Here is a 16,892-nt window from a genome sequence, read left to right as displayed (position 1 = left end):
CCACAGAGACATGTCGAGCCGCGGCGCATGCGCGTGGTAGTGCACGCATGCGCAGTAAACCACCGCGCTCAAACATGTAATGCTCTCGCGCTCACTATTTCCAGCATGTGTTGTCACTTGTGTATACGACTTCATATTCACCGCAGATAGCAAAATTCTGATTACAATTGAATGTTTTACGGCGTTTCCCATGTTACCATTCCGTGATTACGTCACTCTGACCGGTAAGCTTTCCGTTGCGCAAAAGAAAATAGGTACCATAAAAATTGGTTGTTGGTCCCTTTAAACAAACTATTCAGTTGTAAAAACTTTTTTTAAATCCCCCACCGAAGCGCCATTGAACCCAATGCTAACGCATTTCATTTTAACAACATTAGTGCAGAGCCCGTTTCAGTTCTATGAACATATTGTGTGACACCATCCAAATTGATCAGAAATTGATCAATTCAAATTGATCAGAAATTGTCTGAAAGACTAGATACAGACTTGCGTTTTGGAGGACTATGCCACCTGTGGCTCTCGCGTTGAGACATGCGGCACTCTGTCTACAGAAGCAATTGTAGCGAGCATCCTACCTCAGGAAGAAGAAGAAGAAAAGGAGGAGGAAGTAACTCTAGTAGAGGAAGGACCAGGAATTTCAGCTAAAGAAGCACTGATGTACTTGGAAAAGTGAAGTACTTTGCTGCCCAGCAGAGCTTGAACACAGTGACTCAATGCATGACCTCTGCAGTCCTAAGTGCACAAGTACAACAAAAGATTACTGCATTCTTCCAAACATGCTAAATAAGCAAAAATTCACATTCAAATAAGCAGCACTGCCAATAAAAGAGTTCAAATTTCATTTCAACAACTGATGTTTGCTTTAGCTCGTGATAACAAGTTGCAACATAGCTATTTCAGTTCAGCAAACTTTCACTTTAACAAACTTTTTACTGGGGTTCCTTGAAGTTCGTTCAAGTGAAGTTTCATGGTATTTGGAAGCAGCTGCTCCGGAAGATTTTGAAACCCAACTGAATAAAGAGAATATTGCACATGACAAGATCCATCGGATTACAAACAAAATGAAGGCTGCAATGAGTAAAGCGGCTAGCAAAGCACACTACAGAAGACTCTCGATAATTCAAACTCGAGAGGACCTCAGGATTTTGTTAAAATTATCAGAGGTTCTCATAAATATGACTCAGGGCAACATACCAACTAGTGTTGTGATGTTTATTAGCAACATCATAGACAGCTCTACATGAGTGCCAGTAAAATTTTTAGACATAGGCGATCACACTGGTGCTCGTTATTATACAATGCGTGCACATGCGTGTAAATAAGGGACAAAATGTGTTGTGTCCCGCGACAGCCTATAGCCCCTTTCCATCCTTAGGATGCTTTCCATCCTTAGGATGCTTTCCATCCTTAGGAGGGCTTGCTTCAGTGTGATCACGGGCGTGCGAGCACGTGGCGGCCTCTCTTGGCGGTCGTGGTAACTATGCAGCACACGATGCTGATTGCAGCTGTGCCTGGGCTTGCGGAAGAATCATTAGCCGTAGCTGCTGAATGGCAAGTGTACCAGAATTCTGCCCAAGAACTCAAATCTAGAGACAGGGGCTTAGCACCATTCCTTTCCACACAAGAAAAGTCAGGTGTACATTTTGATGTTCTGGCTTTCTGGGCAGGGATGGAATACGCGACTTTAACACTTTCTTGGATTGCCTTTAGGTACCTGAGAATGCCGATCAACTCTGTTGATGCAGAAAGATAATTCAGTCGCTATGGTGACATTATGTCCCACAAGCATCATGCTCTTGAAGAAAATACAAGGCATCATCTGATGCTCAGCCACAACAGCTTTCTTCAGTTTTAAATTAATACAAGTATGTTTGGAGGCTAAAAGTGTTTGATAAGTAAACTGTTACATGTACCTGATGTCTGTTGAATGTTGCCACAGAATTTTGCAGAATCCTTTATCTGGATTTGCAGAATTTCAAATTTTCCACCACATACAGTTGGGGGGGGCTCTAGGTAAAAGGGTCCACAGTGGAAAAAAAAAAAGAGCACGAATTAATGCCTTACTGAGTGTGTTTCTGGGGTTAGGTAAGAAGCCATCATGCTGATGCTTGGCCATTGGGAATGTCGGTCAGCAGCTGCACCAGGAGTGGGGGCAGATCACTGACAGAGCCACCCCAGTGCCAGCCACATGGGATCAATGGGTGACTGAGGCCCTCTTGCACCCGCCGAATGCTACCTGCATGTACCAAAGAGCCCATTACAGTACATTATGTTAAATGAGTAGATTACAAGAAGAAACATACAAAACGGGTGAAGCAAGCCAAGTTAAAATGAGGTACCTAACCTCTTGTAGGGACTCTGAAAGTGATAACCTTCAACTTCTAGATAATGGCAGCATTACAACACTTGGGACCATATGACACAGTTCTGCAGTTACATTAACATTTATTTTGTTCACATTCAACTCTTCCCTTACTGCACCTGGGAAATCGATAAATTTCATCAACAGCTTTTCAACATGCTGTTAAACATTGCCATCACAAATCTACCACAAACAGCATCATGCACAATGTAAAATAAAGACTGACCTTTATGTTTTAGCTATACAGTTGAAATTCGATTTAACAAAGTGATGACCACGCTCGAATTATTTCCTTAAATCTGGAAGATTGTTAAATCGAGAAAGGAATTTTGCCGTCCTTCGGCATCTAAGATAGTAATGCAGCAGCACTCAAAAGCTAACACAGCGCATGTGAAAAACCTGTGAGGGCAGCCTGAGGGTGTCCCAGACACAGAGCCTGGCCATGGGGGGCCCCATTTCTGGGCGATGCAGGCCAGGTAGCCAGGTAGCCTGTCATGTGAAGCAATGACAGGCTACCAATATGCAAAGACGTGGCGAATGAATGTAGTGACTGTAGTGAATGTAGTGTAGTGAGAAAATTTCGAGATGATCATTGCTATCTGTCGGGCATAAACCATGAAATAATGATAGCAACCCCCGCCACTCCTAGTGCTGTTTCGTTCGTAACAGCACTATTGATTGCGGAGTTCGTTGGCTGGGCCATGGGCACAGCGGGCAGCCTCATCAAAATAAAGCTAGGGTGCCCAGGTGTTGTAAAGCGATAGCATGAGACCGGATGCTCGAAGAAACACCTGTCTATGACAAGAACAGAAGAAAATAACCGCCTTTTTACTCAATTATTTGAGGAAAAACTTTGTTAAATTAGGTTTGGTGGCCAAGTTAGTTTGTTAATTCGGGTTGATGACAACACTGAACCCTATGGGCACCTGCCAAGGAATTAAACTTTCTTCGTTAGATCGGGAACTTCGTAGGATTGTGTTTCGTTAGAGTTTTAACGGTATTTGGCAATTTCCTGCACATTAGGGAATCTCAAAAATAAAGTTCGACAGGTCACAGGAGACATCGCCAAAACTGGAATCCTGTCCTTCTAGCACTTGGCCAATAAAAAATGGCCGATTCTCAGATACACGGGGCTGCTTTGGCTACACGTTTTTGTACTTGTGCAGGCTTCAAATAATTTTGCATTGGTTATCATGCAATAGCGCTTATAATGCAGATATTCACAACACCAACTCAACGTCATAAGCAGTCTACGCTCGTGAATTCAGTGAAAATGCACTTTACTTCACTACAGTGAAATTCAACCCTTTATGCAAAGTATAGCTGCCAATGGATTTTTTTTCACACAGTAAAGGTACCAAAAATGTTGGAATACTAATAGAGCAGTTAGAAATAACCAACTTCAATAGCAAAAAATTATAAAAATTTCGTTGATTTTAAGAGCTGCATGGCAATTAAATTTATGGACAGATGTCACGGTAATGAATTCTTCTTCACAGTGGCTGTACTACACAAACAAAGCTAAAAGAAACACAGGTTCAATGCAGTGCGATGATCAGTGGTAAGCGAAGCTTTCACGTTTGTTCCACCGCCATGGCTTATCAACATAACCTTGGCACAACAAAGAATGCTATGACCAAATCCGTTGCTCTCATGTAAGTTCATTTAAATGAACACAGCATCAAAGCTGGTCAGACACTGGAAGAGTTGCGCTTTAACCAGAATTACGACACATTGTTCACGGCCACCCCATTTTCTGTGGTTGCATGCACTTCACACCAAAAAATTAAGTAATGTGGTTCATCATCACAGATATCAATTGCCATTATGCATTGTTTTAAAAGAAGTGCTATTTGGCTTTATCACACAGCACTCACATGGTTTTATGGATAAAGTAGTGGCACTGCACATAAGTGAGAGCAGCTCAGAAAAATCGGTAGGTTGCTTAAATCCAAGACGAGTTGCAGTAGCATTGCACTCTCTGTGAACACTTTTATTCACTGTGAAAGTGTCTGTTGTTCCAAATTATTCTGGCTGGTAATTAGTCCCTTTCTTCAGTGAATCAGTGACAGCTTCTTTCAGCTTAAGATCAGGGAAATGCAACAGTTTTAATTTGTTGCCTAGGTCTTCCTTTGCAGTAAATAAATGCACTTTGCTAAATTGAAGTACCATTTCCGGTGTATAAGACGCATCTTTTTTCCAATATTTTCGCTGGTGCGTCTTACACAACGGTGCGTCTCATACATGCAAAAAGTCATACAATTCTGCGATACCAATATGTCCATATTTAATTCATGAGTACGACAAATTGAGTGCGAGAGCATTCGTAAAAATATATCTTATTTTATTATAACAACGAGGCAGCTGTGGTCTTAAATGTCAGCTACTTGCTGTTCAAGCAGTGCAGAGAACACGGAGATTACGGCCACAATAAAAGCCACCACCGTTGTGCGTCCCATTGTACTGTTCGAATAGTTTGTTCTTAAATGAAGCATTAAACCCATGGAACTGAGGCAATAAATAAAAAAGGGCACCACAACGGTTCATTGTAACGTTGTAGCGCCCACAATATCAGTTACAGAAGTGAAAGTACCACTTCGTTATCATCATCATCAGTTTCCGTGTGAGACGTCGCTGTAGTTCAGCAGTAGTCACAGCTTCTGGCTTCCGGCTGCCATTTATGTTTTGTATGTGTGTGTGTAGGTGGTAACTAGAGTATGGTAACCATGTGACACCTTCATTGTTTATGTTTTCCCACCAAGCGTTGTAATGCCGTAGAGGTATTGTGGCCACCATGGTAGAGGCAACGCCAACGATGTGCTTCAAGGTGCTTACAACGCCACGTAAAAGTTACTCAGAGGTGGACAACGGCAACCCAGCGATGCTGCCAACCGAGGCAGAAGAACTTTTGACAGTGCGCCGGAGGATGTGGCTTCGAATCCAGTGGAATAAATAGTGGTTTCCTGCACCTTAAGACAGCATTATATACAAGTTTTATACTGCTGCTTACAGATATTCAGTGCCGTGCGTGACTACACATTTCACAATGAATGTACTCTGCGTGCGTCATTGTGTTTTATTATGTTGACAGAGTTAAATATAGATGCATCTTACACAAAGGTGCGTCTCATATATAATTTTTTCCTGCGAAAGTCATAAAAAGTAGGGGGTGCGCTTTTACAAAGGTGCAACTTACGCACCAGAAAATATGGTAAGATATATCGAGGTTTAACAATTGACACTATGCATCATTTTAGCAACAGGTTCTACCAGAACATGGCACATGATGCACGGTAAAGCAAGTGACACGCACCAGTAGGACACAATGTAGCAGATGCAGACAGGAGATTCTCTGCCATACCTGTGCAAAACTTGCGCAGCTTGCTGGAGCACCAGATCTGTGTTGTGTCATGTGGCTTTAACTTGCTTGGCCATAGTAGGTGAAACCCCATATCCGAAAGCATGCGTACAGCTGAAAAACACACACCATAAATGCTTCCGATCCCAATGCTTTATTTAATAGCAGATGGTGCAATACCTTCTTTAAATGCAAATTATGATGGTCTGTCTATAAATACGTCAAATATACACAACTTTATTCCAAGGCAATTGATATTCTATTGCAAGAAAGAGAAGGTGGTAATATGTTGATGTGTGCATTTTTCAGAAATCTTAATTAGTGTATAATTATAGATCTATTTATTCTTAAGTCAGTCGCATTCTATATCTGTATAAAAGTAATCAATTCTCATGCTCAATATACATGGGCAATGTGCCTCCCAGAATGGGGCACATCGAATGGCTCATCAAACATGGTAGTGACTTTAGCAGTAATACTGTGCAGTAATATGCTGCACAATGAAGTTAAGTGAGCACTATAGTCGGGTACAACTTTAGAAGGCAGCGGCATTTCCTTCTCAAAGGCGGATGAACACAAGCCTGCACCAATGGGCGCGCACTCGGAACTGACGTCATGGGCGGGACGGCCGGGGGCCCTGCCTTCGGAGAACATCGGTGCGTGCATGAGCGGGACTATTTCTTTAGTCGCGGAGGCGATCGGTTGCCGCGCTTCGGTTGTCTGGGTGGGGCCTCTCTTGCCTTCTTAAGTTGTATCCGACTATAGTTATATACTCAGGAAGCATGTGCAACTGTGCACATTGCGTTTCAAGCCAAGTAAAGTAACACATAGTGTGTGACAAGCTTCTACAGTTGATGTGTACAATTGTACACACCGTCACTGAAGGGGATATAGTATAAATCTGCATCCAACATGCCCAGTACTAATGCTTGTGCCTAGGAAATAAAGGTGAAGACAACACGACGGTGACATAGGTGAGAGCGTAGGGCAATTACGTTGCCTGTCCCCACCCAGCTGCATTCAGTTACAAGGAAATTGGTGCACTACAGCATTATAATAAATGTAAAAAAACATGGTACAGGGTACTATAATTAACAATGTAATTTCAATGTGCTGAAGTGTTAAGATAAAAGAAAGCTATAAAGTTTTACAAAAAATTTAAAACATAAATAACTAAAAGAATACACTAGGCAAATTCATCAACAAAAGTGACATCAAATACCCTATAAGAAGCCAATGAAAGAATAAGGTGACAACCATTTTTCAAATGTAAGCATTCCAGTAAATATATGTGTCACAGGTCCGCCTTAGCAGAAGGCTTTACTAACATGCCATGATCAATGCAGGTCGGCAGATCAGAAAGAAAAAAAGAAACTCAGCCAGTTCCATGCTGTGAAAACTGTTGGATAGCGAAGCTCTAAGTGTGCGAGTGTATGTGAGGGTCGACTAAGACAGCTTAGTCTCATTTTGAGCATCACCAGCATCACCATCACCACAATTTCGTTTGATTTATTTCTTTATTCACTCCCGCCTCTGGTCACGTGACCTGTGTGACACCAGACAGACAAGGCAGACAGCGCAGACTCGACTTAGAACAGCTCCGCTGTTAAAAGGAAGCTCATCTGACACATGACACCATAAATCTTACTGGCAAATCATACTTTGGAAGTAAAATAGCAATGGCAACTGACTATACTACAGAACCAATAAGGTTTTGTGACAGCTCACCATTTTCAGTAGGTGGCAAATCTCCCATCAGAAGGATGTTGTCCTCACCTACAAGTAGTCGTCAAAAAGAAGTCCAATGTAAATTTGCAGGAATTCAATGTACTTGTGTCATCAAGGTGCCCTGAAATCTAGCTTTACAATCTCCATGAACAACTATCACAACTCACTTTGGTATGCCTTATGCAAAATAATTTCACAGCAATGTTGCAAGACAGAGAAAATAAACATCAGTGTGTACAGAGGCCCCTAAAATTTAGCAGTTGACCAAAAAGGTTATAAATAAACATATATACTTTACAAACATGTACGTATATCAATTCCAGAGCATAGACTAACCATGGTGTGAAATATGCATTAAAAAAAATGATGTTTCTGTTACAACTACTGAGCCCATACATATATTAGTCAACGACACCTTGCAGTTATAACTCTTGGAATTCTAAATTGTAGCTACTGCAATCTGTAACTTTCATTTCTGTAACTGTACCTGAGTTAGATCTCTGATTAAATTTCAAGTCAATTATACATGAAAGAAACACTTTACATACCACCATTCCCATACACTAACTACTAACGAGGAGAAAAAGTAACAACATACCACGGAGTTTCTGCCTGATAACTGCAACAAAGCTGGGGAACAGGAGACTTATGTCATGTGCCTTGAGTGACCGCAGCAGAATGCTTACAACGACAAACTCCAGTCCGGGTGCCTGCAAAAGCAGCATCAACACCCAAATTAGCCCTGTCTATAACCAATAGTTCACATCATTAGGCAGAAATCAAAGGTCTAGATATTACAAGGCGAAAGCCATATATGCCTCGAGAGAAGGGTCACGTGGCGAAAAGCCAGCGTGTGGTACAAAAAAGCACATGAATCACGAAAAACCAACAGTGCACCTCGTGGCTCCAGGCACATGAGCTGTGCAGTCACTTCATCTTTGCAAAAAACATGAAATTGAGGCAATAACGGAGAAGATAAAGAAGACGATCCACTGTCACAGCACACATCACGAAAAGCTACCGCAGAGCAGCACCAGCTGCTTAGAGCGTATAAACAAAGCGGAGTTCACGTGACTCGGCTTACTGACTTTTAGGGCAGCAAAAGCCATACAAAACTGAGTGAAAGCATGACTGTGCATATACTATATGGCAATAATTAAAGCACATTGAGTAAGTAGTGAGTTAATTAGAGTAGTGAAAGTCAATTATATGATGATAAAACAAATTTAGTAGGTACCAAGTTAATCAGCAAGAGTTAATTAGTGAACATCGGACGTCAATATAAAGTGCATGGCAAAATAGCCACACCGGATGGCTTTTACCTTCGAGTCGTCTTAGGCAAATGCATAAGGGACACCGTGAGTTTTTTGTGCTGCAAAAGCAAGCAAGCAATAGCAATAGCCACACCTCAACAACACACAAAGCCAAATGTGTTTTAATGCTACTATATCACTAAGAGAAGTATTGTGACTATACGATGTCGCTCGAATGAAGTGAACCAGAGTTGAAAAGCCTACTTTTCCTGAAGTTAATAATATAAACTGCTTCAAAATTTCCTGCCTACACCCTATCATAAAGAGTCAATTTCAACTAGAGAGTTGTGAAGACAACAGGTGGCAAGAAAAATGAGTGACATGCCTACCTTAAAGCGAGCAACACAGGGGCAAGGTCCCGTAAGACCATTGCTGGAGTCCAAGTCAACTGCATAGCACTCGGAGAGTCGAATTCCCTGCCGGCCGCTGAACAAGAAGCCTGAAAACTACAAGCATACAAGAGCCATTCTTGCACCACATTAAAGCTTTTAAAAGGACACTAAAGGCAAATAAAAATTTGTCAAAGTGAAAGGTCAATGTTTGATAACTTCTAAAACGTCAATATTATCCATAACAGTGCTCTAGTAATCCAGAAATTAAGGTAAATGTAAGACACTATAAGTGCCACCAGTGGGACATTTTGGAACGTGCCCGATGACATCAAGAGTCCCGAGTAGAAATTATCACTAGTATTCAAGCTACTTGTGATAAATAAAAAAACATTTCGAGCATCGCAAGACATAGTAAAATGCTGCTTGTGCATTTCTGTTTGATTCATGAAAAAAGAACTTGATATTACAGTGGACAATGGCGCCGGTTGTGCAAAAGTTCCGTTTCCGCAGGGCTGTGCTCCGCTCGCGCGGTCGCGTCTCAGTAGTAGTTTCGTTATCGCGTACTGCTACGTGTGCCTTGCACGATCATGAAAGTCGCTCCAACAGAAAGTTCGACAAAATGCTGTGTCCATGTGATGTTGGGTAATGTGTCCTTCAGAGCAGAAACCACAGTATTGGCTGCTGGGCAGTAAAGGCGGGCAACGTTGGGCAAGGCAAACGCTACGTCAGGAGGCCTTTTCAGGCCTGCGATTCGAAGTGCGCTAACGCTGTTCGAACCACTAAAACGTGATTTTCATTCAAAATAAGCTTTCCCTTAGCACGAAACAAGCACTAAGAGGTTTCTGGAAAGCTATTTCAACAATCAACATCCACTTAACATTTGCCTTTAGTGTCCCTTTAAAGTAGTACATTATTTGATCTATATACACTACCAGTAGTTAAGAGTGTGTTGGTTCAAGAATTGCACAGATGCAAATGGATAACCACAAGAAGTTCACACAGTTAGGTTACTTGAGGCTCTCAACAACTCACATTCAAGCTTCATAGCTTGTCAGTGTGCATGAATGGAAGCTGCTCAAGTGAGAGAGACCGAAAAACATGGTCTCTCGTCCCTGTGGACACAGCTTCCATTTATATTTTCTATTAGGGGTGAAGCACCTTACGGTCTCGCCTTGCCGGCGTGTCATGTTGTCACGGTCCGTCATAAACGGGTATGTGCCACAAAAATTGTGTAAATACCATTCCTCGCCACCGGCCCATACTATGCATATTACAAGTTAACCCCTTAAGGGCTTATGACGACCTAAGCTCGTCATGAGCAGTCGCCACTTTTTTGCTTATGACGACCTGTGGTCGTCATGGGTCTTCCGCAATGTTCCAAGAGGCTTTTGACGAGCCCAGCTCGTCAAATGGTGCGTTTCTATTTACAACACAGATGGCAGCACGGGTTCCGTCATTGGTGCTTTTGTTGAATAAGCATTTGCGCACTTGTTGGCAGGATGCGCGCCTTGTGTTTCCCTCGCGTCATAGAGGTTTTTGACGAGCCCTGCTCGAGAAATGGTGCTTTTCTATTTACACCATAGATGGCAGCATAGGTTCCGTCATTAGCGCTTTTGTTGAATGAGCATTTGCGCAACAGTTGGCGGAATGCGCGCGTTGTGTTTCCTGCGCGTTTTATAAACAAACATGGCCACATGTTGACGGAAATGGCAAAAACATCCGCAAGGAAACCAGGATCTGGTGCAGGTGGTGCGAGAAGGCTCTCTGCGCAGTGCCGTGCTTCGAACGCTATCACACTAAGAACTATCAAGGAATAGTGGATTTTGTGCGTGGCAACTCAATTCCAACCTTTACTTTCTAGAGTTGCAGAACTTTTTTGCAGAATACACCTCAAATGCCCCATGTATTACAGAGTAATACATGATGGAGCGAAGAATGGCCAATAAAACATTATTATCTGCCGAAAAAAGTTTTCACAAATATTTTTTTGTTTTGAACACATTACTGAAACATTTCGCATCATAAAAAAATTTGGCAATTTTGGAACATATTTTTTTTGTTAAATGAGCCTTTAAGGGGTTAAGGTTCATCATTACTGCCTAAAAACATTATGTTTGGCTTAGCAGCGGTGTCAGAACCCCGACGAAACTTACCAAGGTGCTCAAATTTCTTATCTAAAACCAGTGACACAAACATACATGTATACGGTAAAGTCATCTATTTGAAACACCACTTCTTGAAACATATCTGCAAAGTGATGGTGCGTTAGTGGACCGGTGGCGAGTAAAGCAGTAAAGAGTAAAGATTTTGCTGTGGGAAACACCGGCACATACTGCATGCTTCGCCTCTCCACAGGTTTCATGTTAGTGGAGCTGAAACACCCTTCCCTACATGCTTTGCCCCTCCCCAATTTTTCAATTTCGATTTGACATGTACATGTCAACTCTGCCTGTTCTGGTATTTTCAGCCACTAGCACAAGTCTTTACAATAGCTTGTGTGCCTACTGTCCCTAAGTGTTTCAGGACTGCTTCTATGAAAGGATACTTGAGCGTTGGAGCTGCTATAACTACCATTTGAGTACTGCATAAAATGTAAAATTGGCAGTAAACTGCCTATCTGATGCAAAACCATAATCGGCACATCGTATTGACACTCTCCGTAGCATGGCTCCATATTTCGCACTGTGCATGCTCTATTTGGTGTTTTTTTTTGTTGCCATTTGGCAAGAGACAAGCTTGAACAGTCATACTGGAGGTTGTACTAAATGTGATGCCATCTTGCTCATCTCGCAACCGATTATGAACAATGAGAAAAAGGATGTCACCCTACAAGCGATTCTGATTGTCAAAAAAAAAAAAGAAAAAAAAGAAAAAAAAAGATGTCACTGATTGTTGTGGGATATCACATTTTTCTAAGACCATGTGTGGATAAACAAAATCCATAAAGTCATGTCATAAAGTCATGTCATAAAAAACTGATAAGGCTTCTTTTGAACCACTGCATAACGGCAACCAAAATTTATGGCACTGTACTTAAAGGGACACTAAAGGCAAATAACAATTTATGTCAGAGTGAAAGCCCAATGTATGACAACTTCTAAAACGGCAATATTATCAACAGCAGTGCCCTACTTACCGAGAAATTAAGCTAAATGTATCACATGATGAGCGCCACGGGTGGGACATTTTCGAAGTGATCCCGATGACGTATGGAAGTCGGCCTACAATAAATCACTAGTAATCAAACTAGCAGCAGTAAAAAAAGAACCTTCCGAGCATTAAAAGACGTAATAAAATGCTGTTTGTTCGTTTCCGCTTGATTCATGGAAAAAAGAACCTCCGTGGCGTTGCCATATGGGGAACGGCGCGCGTGGTTCAAAGGTTCCGTTTTCGCCGAACTGCGCCTCGCCCGGCGCCCTGCTTCGCTCACGCGGTCACGTCTCAGTGGTAGTTTCGGGGTTGCGTACTGCCGCGTGTGTTTTGCGCGCTCGTGAAAGTCGCTCTGACCGAAAGTTCGACAAAATGCCGCATGCATGTGATATTGCCGGATGCCCCACAACGCCAGTGCTGCAGCAAAAAAACCGGTGTGTCTTTTCACTGGGTCACGCGAAATGAACCCTTACGCTCGATGTGGCTTAGTGTCATGCCATTGCGCCAGTGTGCTGAACAGTCAAAACCTCTGCGTGTGTGCTCGCTGCAGGACTGCGGGACTGCGGCAAGCTTCGATGGCTTCGATGGCCCGTTGTTGCTACTGTGGGTCCCGCTACTTCCGCTCTGCTGCTACTAGTGTCGGCAGCCGCGCAGTAAAAGCGGGCAACGTTGGGCACGGCAGCAGTGACGTATGAAAGTCGTATTTTCAGGCGGGAGATTTGAAGCGCGCTAACGCGATGCGGACCACTAAAAACGTGATTTTATTTCAAAATAAGCACTTCCTTGGCATAAAAGCAGCACTACGAGGTTTCTGGACCGCTATTTCAACAATCAACGTCGACTTAATATTTTCCTTTAGTGTCCCTTTAATCTTGCTCAATTCTTTGGACTGAATATCTGAATGCATATTCATTTATGCAGTATATGAATGGCCTGAAAAAAGAAAAAGCAATTGCGAATATAATTCAGTAAAGGTGACCTCACAGTCATGTTAACCCCTTCGAAAGTGATGTCCACATTTGTGAATGCAGCTTGTTTTTTAAGTGCGAATGCACTTTATAAGCGACCCTGAATCCGCCGTCCCATAGCAACGGCGCGAGGAGCGGAGAGGAGCGTCTGTAGCAACGGGGCAGCGACGTCACGCCCCACGTGACTGCGCGCGCTCCGCCCTCCGCTCCGTGGCTGCGCAGCGAGCCGAGCACCCCGAAGCCGATCTGGCGCGGGGACGCGCGATGCGTGAGCGAGCACGGGCCCTCGAATTCGATCGGCCGGACGCGCGCTTCAAGCGAGACTTCCTGGACCGCATCTTCGGATATAGCTGCGCGGTGTGCGATCGACTGTGGTTCGACAACAACCTGAGCCCCATCTCGGGCGTGCGCAACGCCGCCAACAAGTTGAACGCATTGCGGGTTCTTTGGAACGAGTTCGGAAGACAGATCATCATCATCAGTAAAAGTGCTTTGCACTTAAAAACGGCCAGACCTCCGTGGGTCGGCTGGCGCGTGCTCTCTCGCTGCCGTCTCCTTCGCTCGGCTCTGCAGGCTCTGCGCTCGGCTCCCCTCATAGCATCACCCCGTGCTTCGCACTTCCTCATACTCCCCTTCGGGGAAATGCGGGTTTTTTTTTCAGTTCTGTTGACTGGAGGCCAACGAAAAGCAAGAGACATTGAGCTTTGAATGAATTAACCACTTGCATATTCAATGTGTCTTCATTTAACTTCACTGTGCTATGTACAGCTGCAGACGATCATTCTGCTGTGGGAATTACAGTACACAATCATAACAACAGACCTCGACAGTGGACAATATTCCATCATCATCATCATCATCATCAGCCTCACTGCAGGGTAAAGACCTCTCCCATGTTCCGCCAATCAACCCGGTCCTGTGCTTGCTGCAGCCACGTTATACCCGCAAACTTCTTAATCTCATCTGCCCACCTAACCTTCTGTCTCCCCCTCACGCGTTTGCCTTTCTTGGACAATGCGTGAATGGACAATATTCCATTCTGTTGTAAATGCTTAACGGGCCTGCTATACCCATAATGAATTGTAGGCTATACATAGGATTAAAGAACTGATTAGAAGCTGAGAGTCAGACAAAAACCTGTCTGGTCGGCGAAAGACATGAGGACAATAAAAATGGACACCGGCCAAGAATGTTCACATAAAAGCAAGAGGTTTCGGCTCCTGTGCAGAAGCCGTAACGTCTTGCTTTTATGTGAACATTCACGGTCGGTGTCCATTTCAATTGTCCTCACAAAGAGCTGATTTACTGATATTGAAATAAGCTTGTCAGTTTTGACTTTGTTGTACAATGAACAACTTTCGTACTGATTGCAGCCCACTACTAAGACACACACACACAAAAGGCAAGGAAAACATGAGCATGAACAGGACAAGTGCGAACTAACAACCGTTTGACACACTCATAAGAGTATATTATGCCAACAAAGAAGACAGAAAAATATGGCACATGTACAAGTTACAAGCCAGGGGAGAAACCAATCTGCGTCTTGAGCTCTCACGTTTATATATGTTTCCTATTGGCTTGCTTTTGAATAAACGATACTTCATCATCAGTTAATCAAATTGGCAGCGTGAATAAGGACCAAACAAGGTCACAGGTTTGATGCCAGCTGCGGCAGCAGCATTCTGATGTACTGACAGGGCTAAGTGTCAGACCAAAAGCTTTTCACTGCTATGTAAATAAGCAGGTAAAAATAGTGAACTAAGGCACAAGTGGCATTAGTTACACGTGGATGGCTTTGTTGCATTTGCATCTAGGCACAGACAAGTAAAACTGTAGCCAAATGGTAAAGTTTAATCACTACTGCACACACAAATTATTCCCTGTGACCCTGGAGGATATGTTCACTTCAAGAGGCGATTTGTAGAAACATCCACTGATGTCTAATTGCCATTGTGCATTGGAATTCTCAAAGTGTCAAGAGTTTGCAAGCGGTTAAGCTAAGAATTAGGTGTGTGCTAGAAGCCTACACTTGTGGTCTAATGGATAGAGCACCTATCCAAATTTGTACCAGAGTGCCTGAGCACTCTGGTACAAATCTCACCACTGGGCAAATAATTTTTTTTAGAGCCAATGCTTGCGTTAAACCACTCACTGAGCCTACTTGATAAGGGCCCTGCTGACCCGAAGGTTGCGGGATCGAATCCCGGCCGCGGCGGCTGCATTTTCGATGGAGGCGAAAATGTTTGAGGCCCGTGTACTTAGATTTAGGTGCACGTTAAAGAACCCCAGGTGGTCGAAATTTCCGGAGCCCTCCACTACGGCGTCTCTCATAATCATATCGTGGTTTTGGGACGTTAAACCCCAGATATTATTATTATTATTATTGATAAGGGCCGAACTCTGGTTAGATAGGCAAAAAGCTTTGCTTAACCAAAAAACAAAATGTACAAGTGTATAGTCTGGCACAGAACAGCGGAAGCAAATCAAAACCATGCAATAACGCAATAACGAGGTAAACGGCTGCACAAAGAACGTGCCCCCACAAAGCTAGGGATTCCCACGGATCCTCCAGAATGAAATTGGGAAAAAAACTTGCATTAGATGTCAGCAGCATTGCAGGTTATTGAGGGGCAAGTTTTTGTTCATTTACAGAATACTGTTTGCGTATTATTAATTATGACAACAACCTGCTCTTCACTTGCAATCAACATTTTGTAAGCCAGAGTTATAAATGAGATTGATCATATCAAAGACAGGATGCTGCAATTCACTGACTGAAAGCAAGTCTAGCACTGCAAAACCTTCATTAGCCCTAAAACACCTTTCAGCAATAAAGCTGTTGTGATCTGGAAGCTAATGCACTTCACTCACCAAGCCAACAGGTCCAGAAGCAGGTAGAGGTGTTGCCTGATCCCACTGGCGATCATGAGGCTCCCATGAGGCTACTGCACTCAGCTGAGGGTCATTGAGCTCTTGCACTACCTGGACATGCAGACAATGCAACACAGTGTGGTGTTCCCAGCTTGGATTCCCAAGCTTAGAATACCCACAATCTCAAAAATTCATAAAGTGTTAAAAAACAACTGCCTACCCATATGCATAAAATTATTATCATTATCATCTAATTCTCAGATATACAGGGTCAACCACATCTAAGGTGAACACCAGCAATGAGGTGTTACCTCAGATATCGGTGACCCTGTACATGTGCAGAAACCATACCCCGAGATATTATAGTGGAACAGCAAGCTACTATTTTAAACGACTAAATGCAGTTTCTGTGGCTTATTAGTACTAAGCTATGGCCAGTATTCAAGCAGCACTATTGTGGTAGGAGTTCAGGTCATTATGAGCACCTCAAGTTCTTTTCTGTGCACCCACACTAAAAATTGAGGCATTTCTGCATTTTTCCCATTGATGCAACTGAACCAGAAATCATACACTGCATCCTTATGTTAACAGCAGGACTTAGTAGCCACTGTCAACATAAACATGCTCCTGTGTCAAATGAATGTGCCCTTTACACTAAAACAAATCCTTGAAAGATATATCGCCTCTGGCTCGAAGCAGATGCAACGACTTGCTTTTTCGTTTCACTCTGCAAGTTTTACAATGTGAAAAATGTAAAAAATTTTCAACAAGGAAAGGTGCAGCTCCTAATGGTGTATCCAGACGACG

The 16,892-nt window shown here is 43.0% G+C and overlaps 1 protein-coding gene across 2 annotated transcripts in view; it reads right to left on the bottom strand.

The window, feature by feature from the left end:
- The window catches only part of LOC119373728 (endonuclease/exonuclease/phosphatase family domain-containing protein 1), a 54,213-nt gene that overhangs the window by 12,565 nt on the left and 24,756 nt on the right, over positions 1-16,892 (bottom strand). For both annotated transcript variants that reach the window (XM_037643792.2, XM_049419996.1), the window contains exons 5-10: positions 16,086-16,196; positions 9,091-9,207; positions 8,047-8,158; positions 7,449-7,496; positions 5,724-5,834; positions 2,065-2,236 (exon numbers count right to left, since the gene is read on the bottom strand). In XM_037643792.2, coding sequence (XP_037499720.1) covers positions 2,097-2,236; positions 5,724-5,834; positions 7,449-7,496; positions 8,047-8,158; positions 9,091-9,207; positions 16,086-16,196 — 639 coding nt within the window. In that variant the 3' untranslated portion in view covers positions 2,065-2,096. The remainder of the gene's footprint in view (positions 1-2,064; positions 2,237-5,723; positions 5,835-7,448; positions 7,497-8,046; positions 8,159-9,090; positions 9,208-16,085; positions 16,197-16,892) is intronic.

Source organism: Rhipicephalus sanguineus, chromosome 1, assembly GCF_013339695.2.
Source record: "Rhipicephalus sanguineus isolate Rsan-2018 chromosome 1, BIME_Rsan_1.4, whole genome shotgun sequence".
NCBI lineage: Eukaryota > Metazoa > Arthropoda > Arachnida > Ixodida > Ixodidae > Rhipicephalus > Rhipicephalus sanguineus.
Note: the sequence above shows the minus strand (reverse complement) of the source record. Positions and strands in the feature narration are given on the sequence as shown.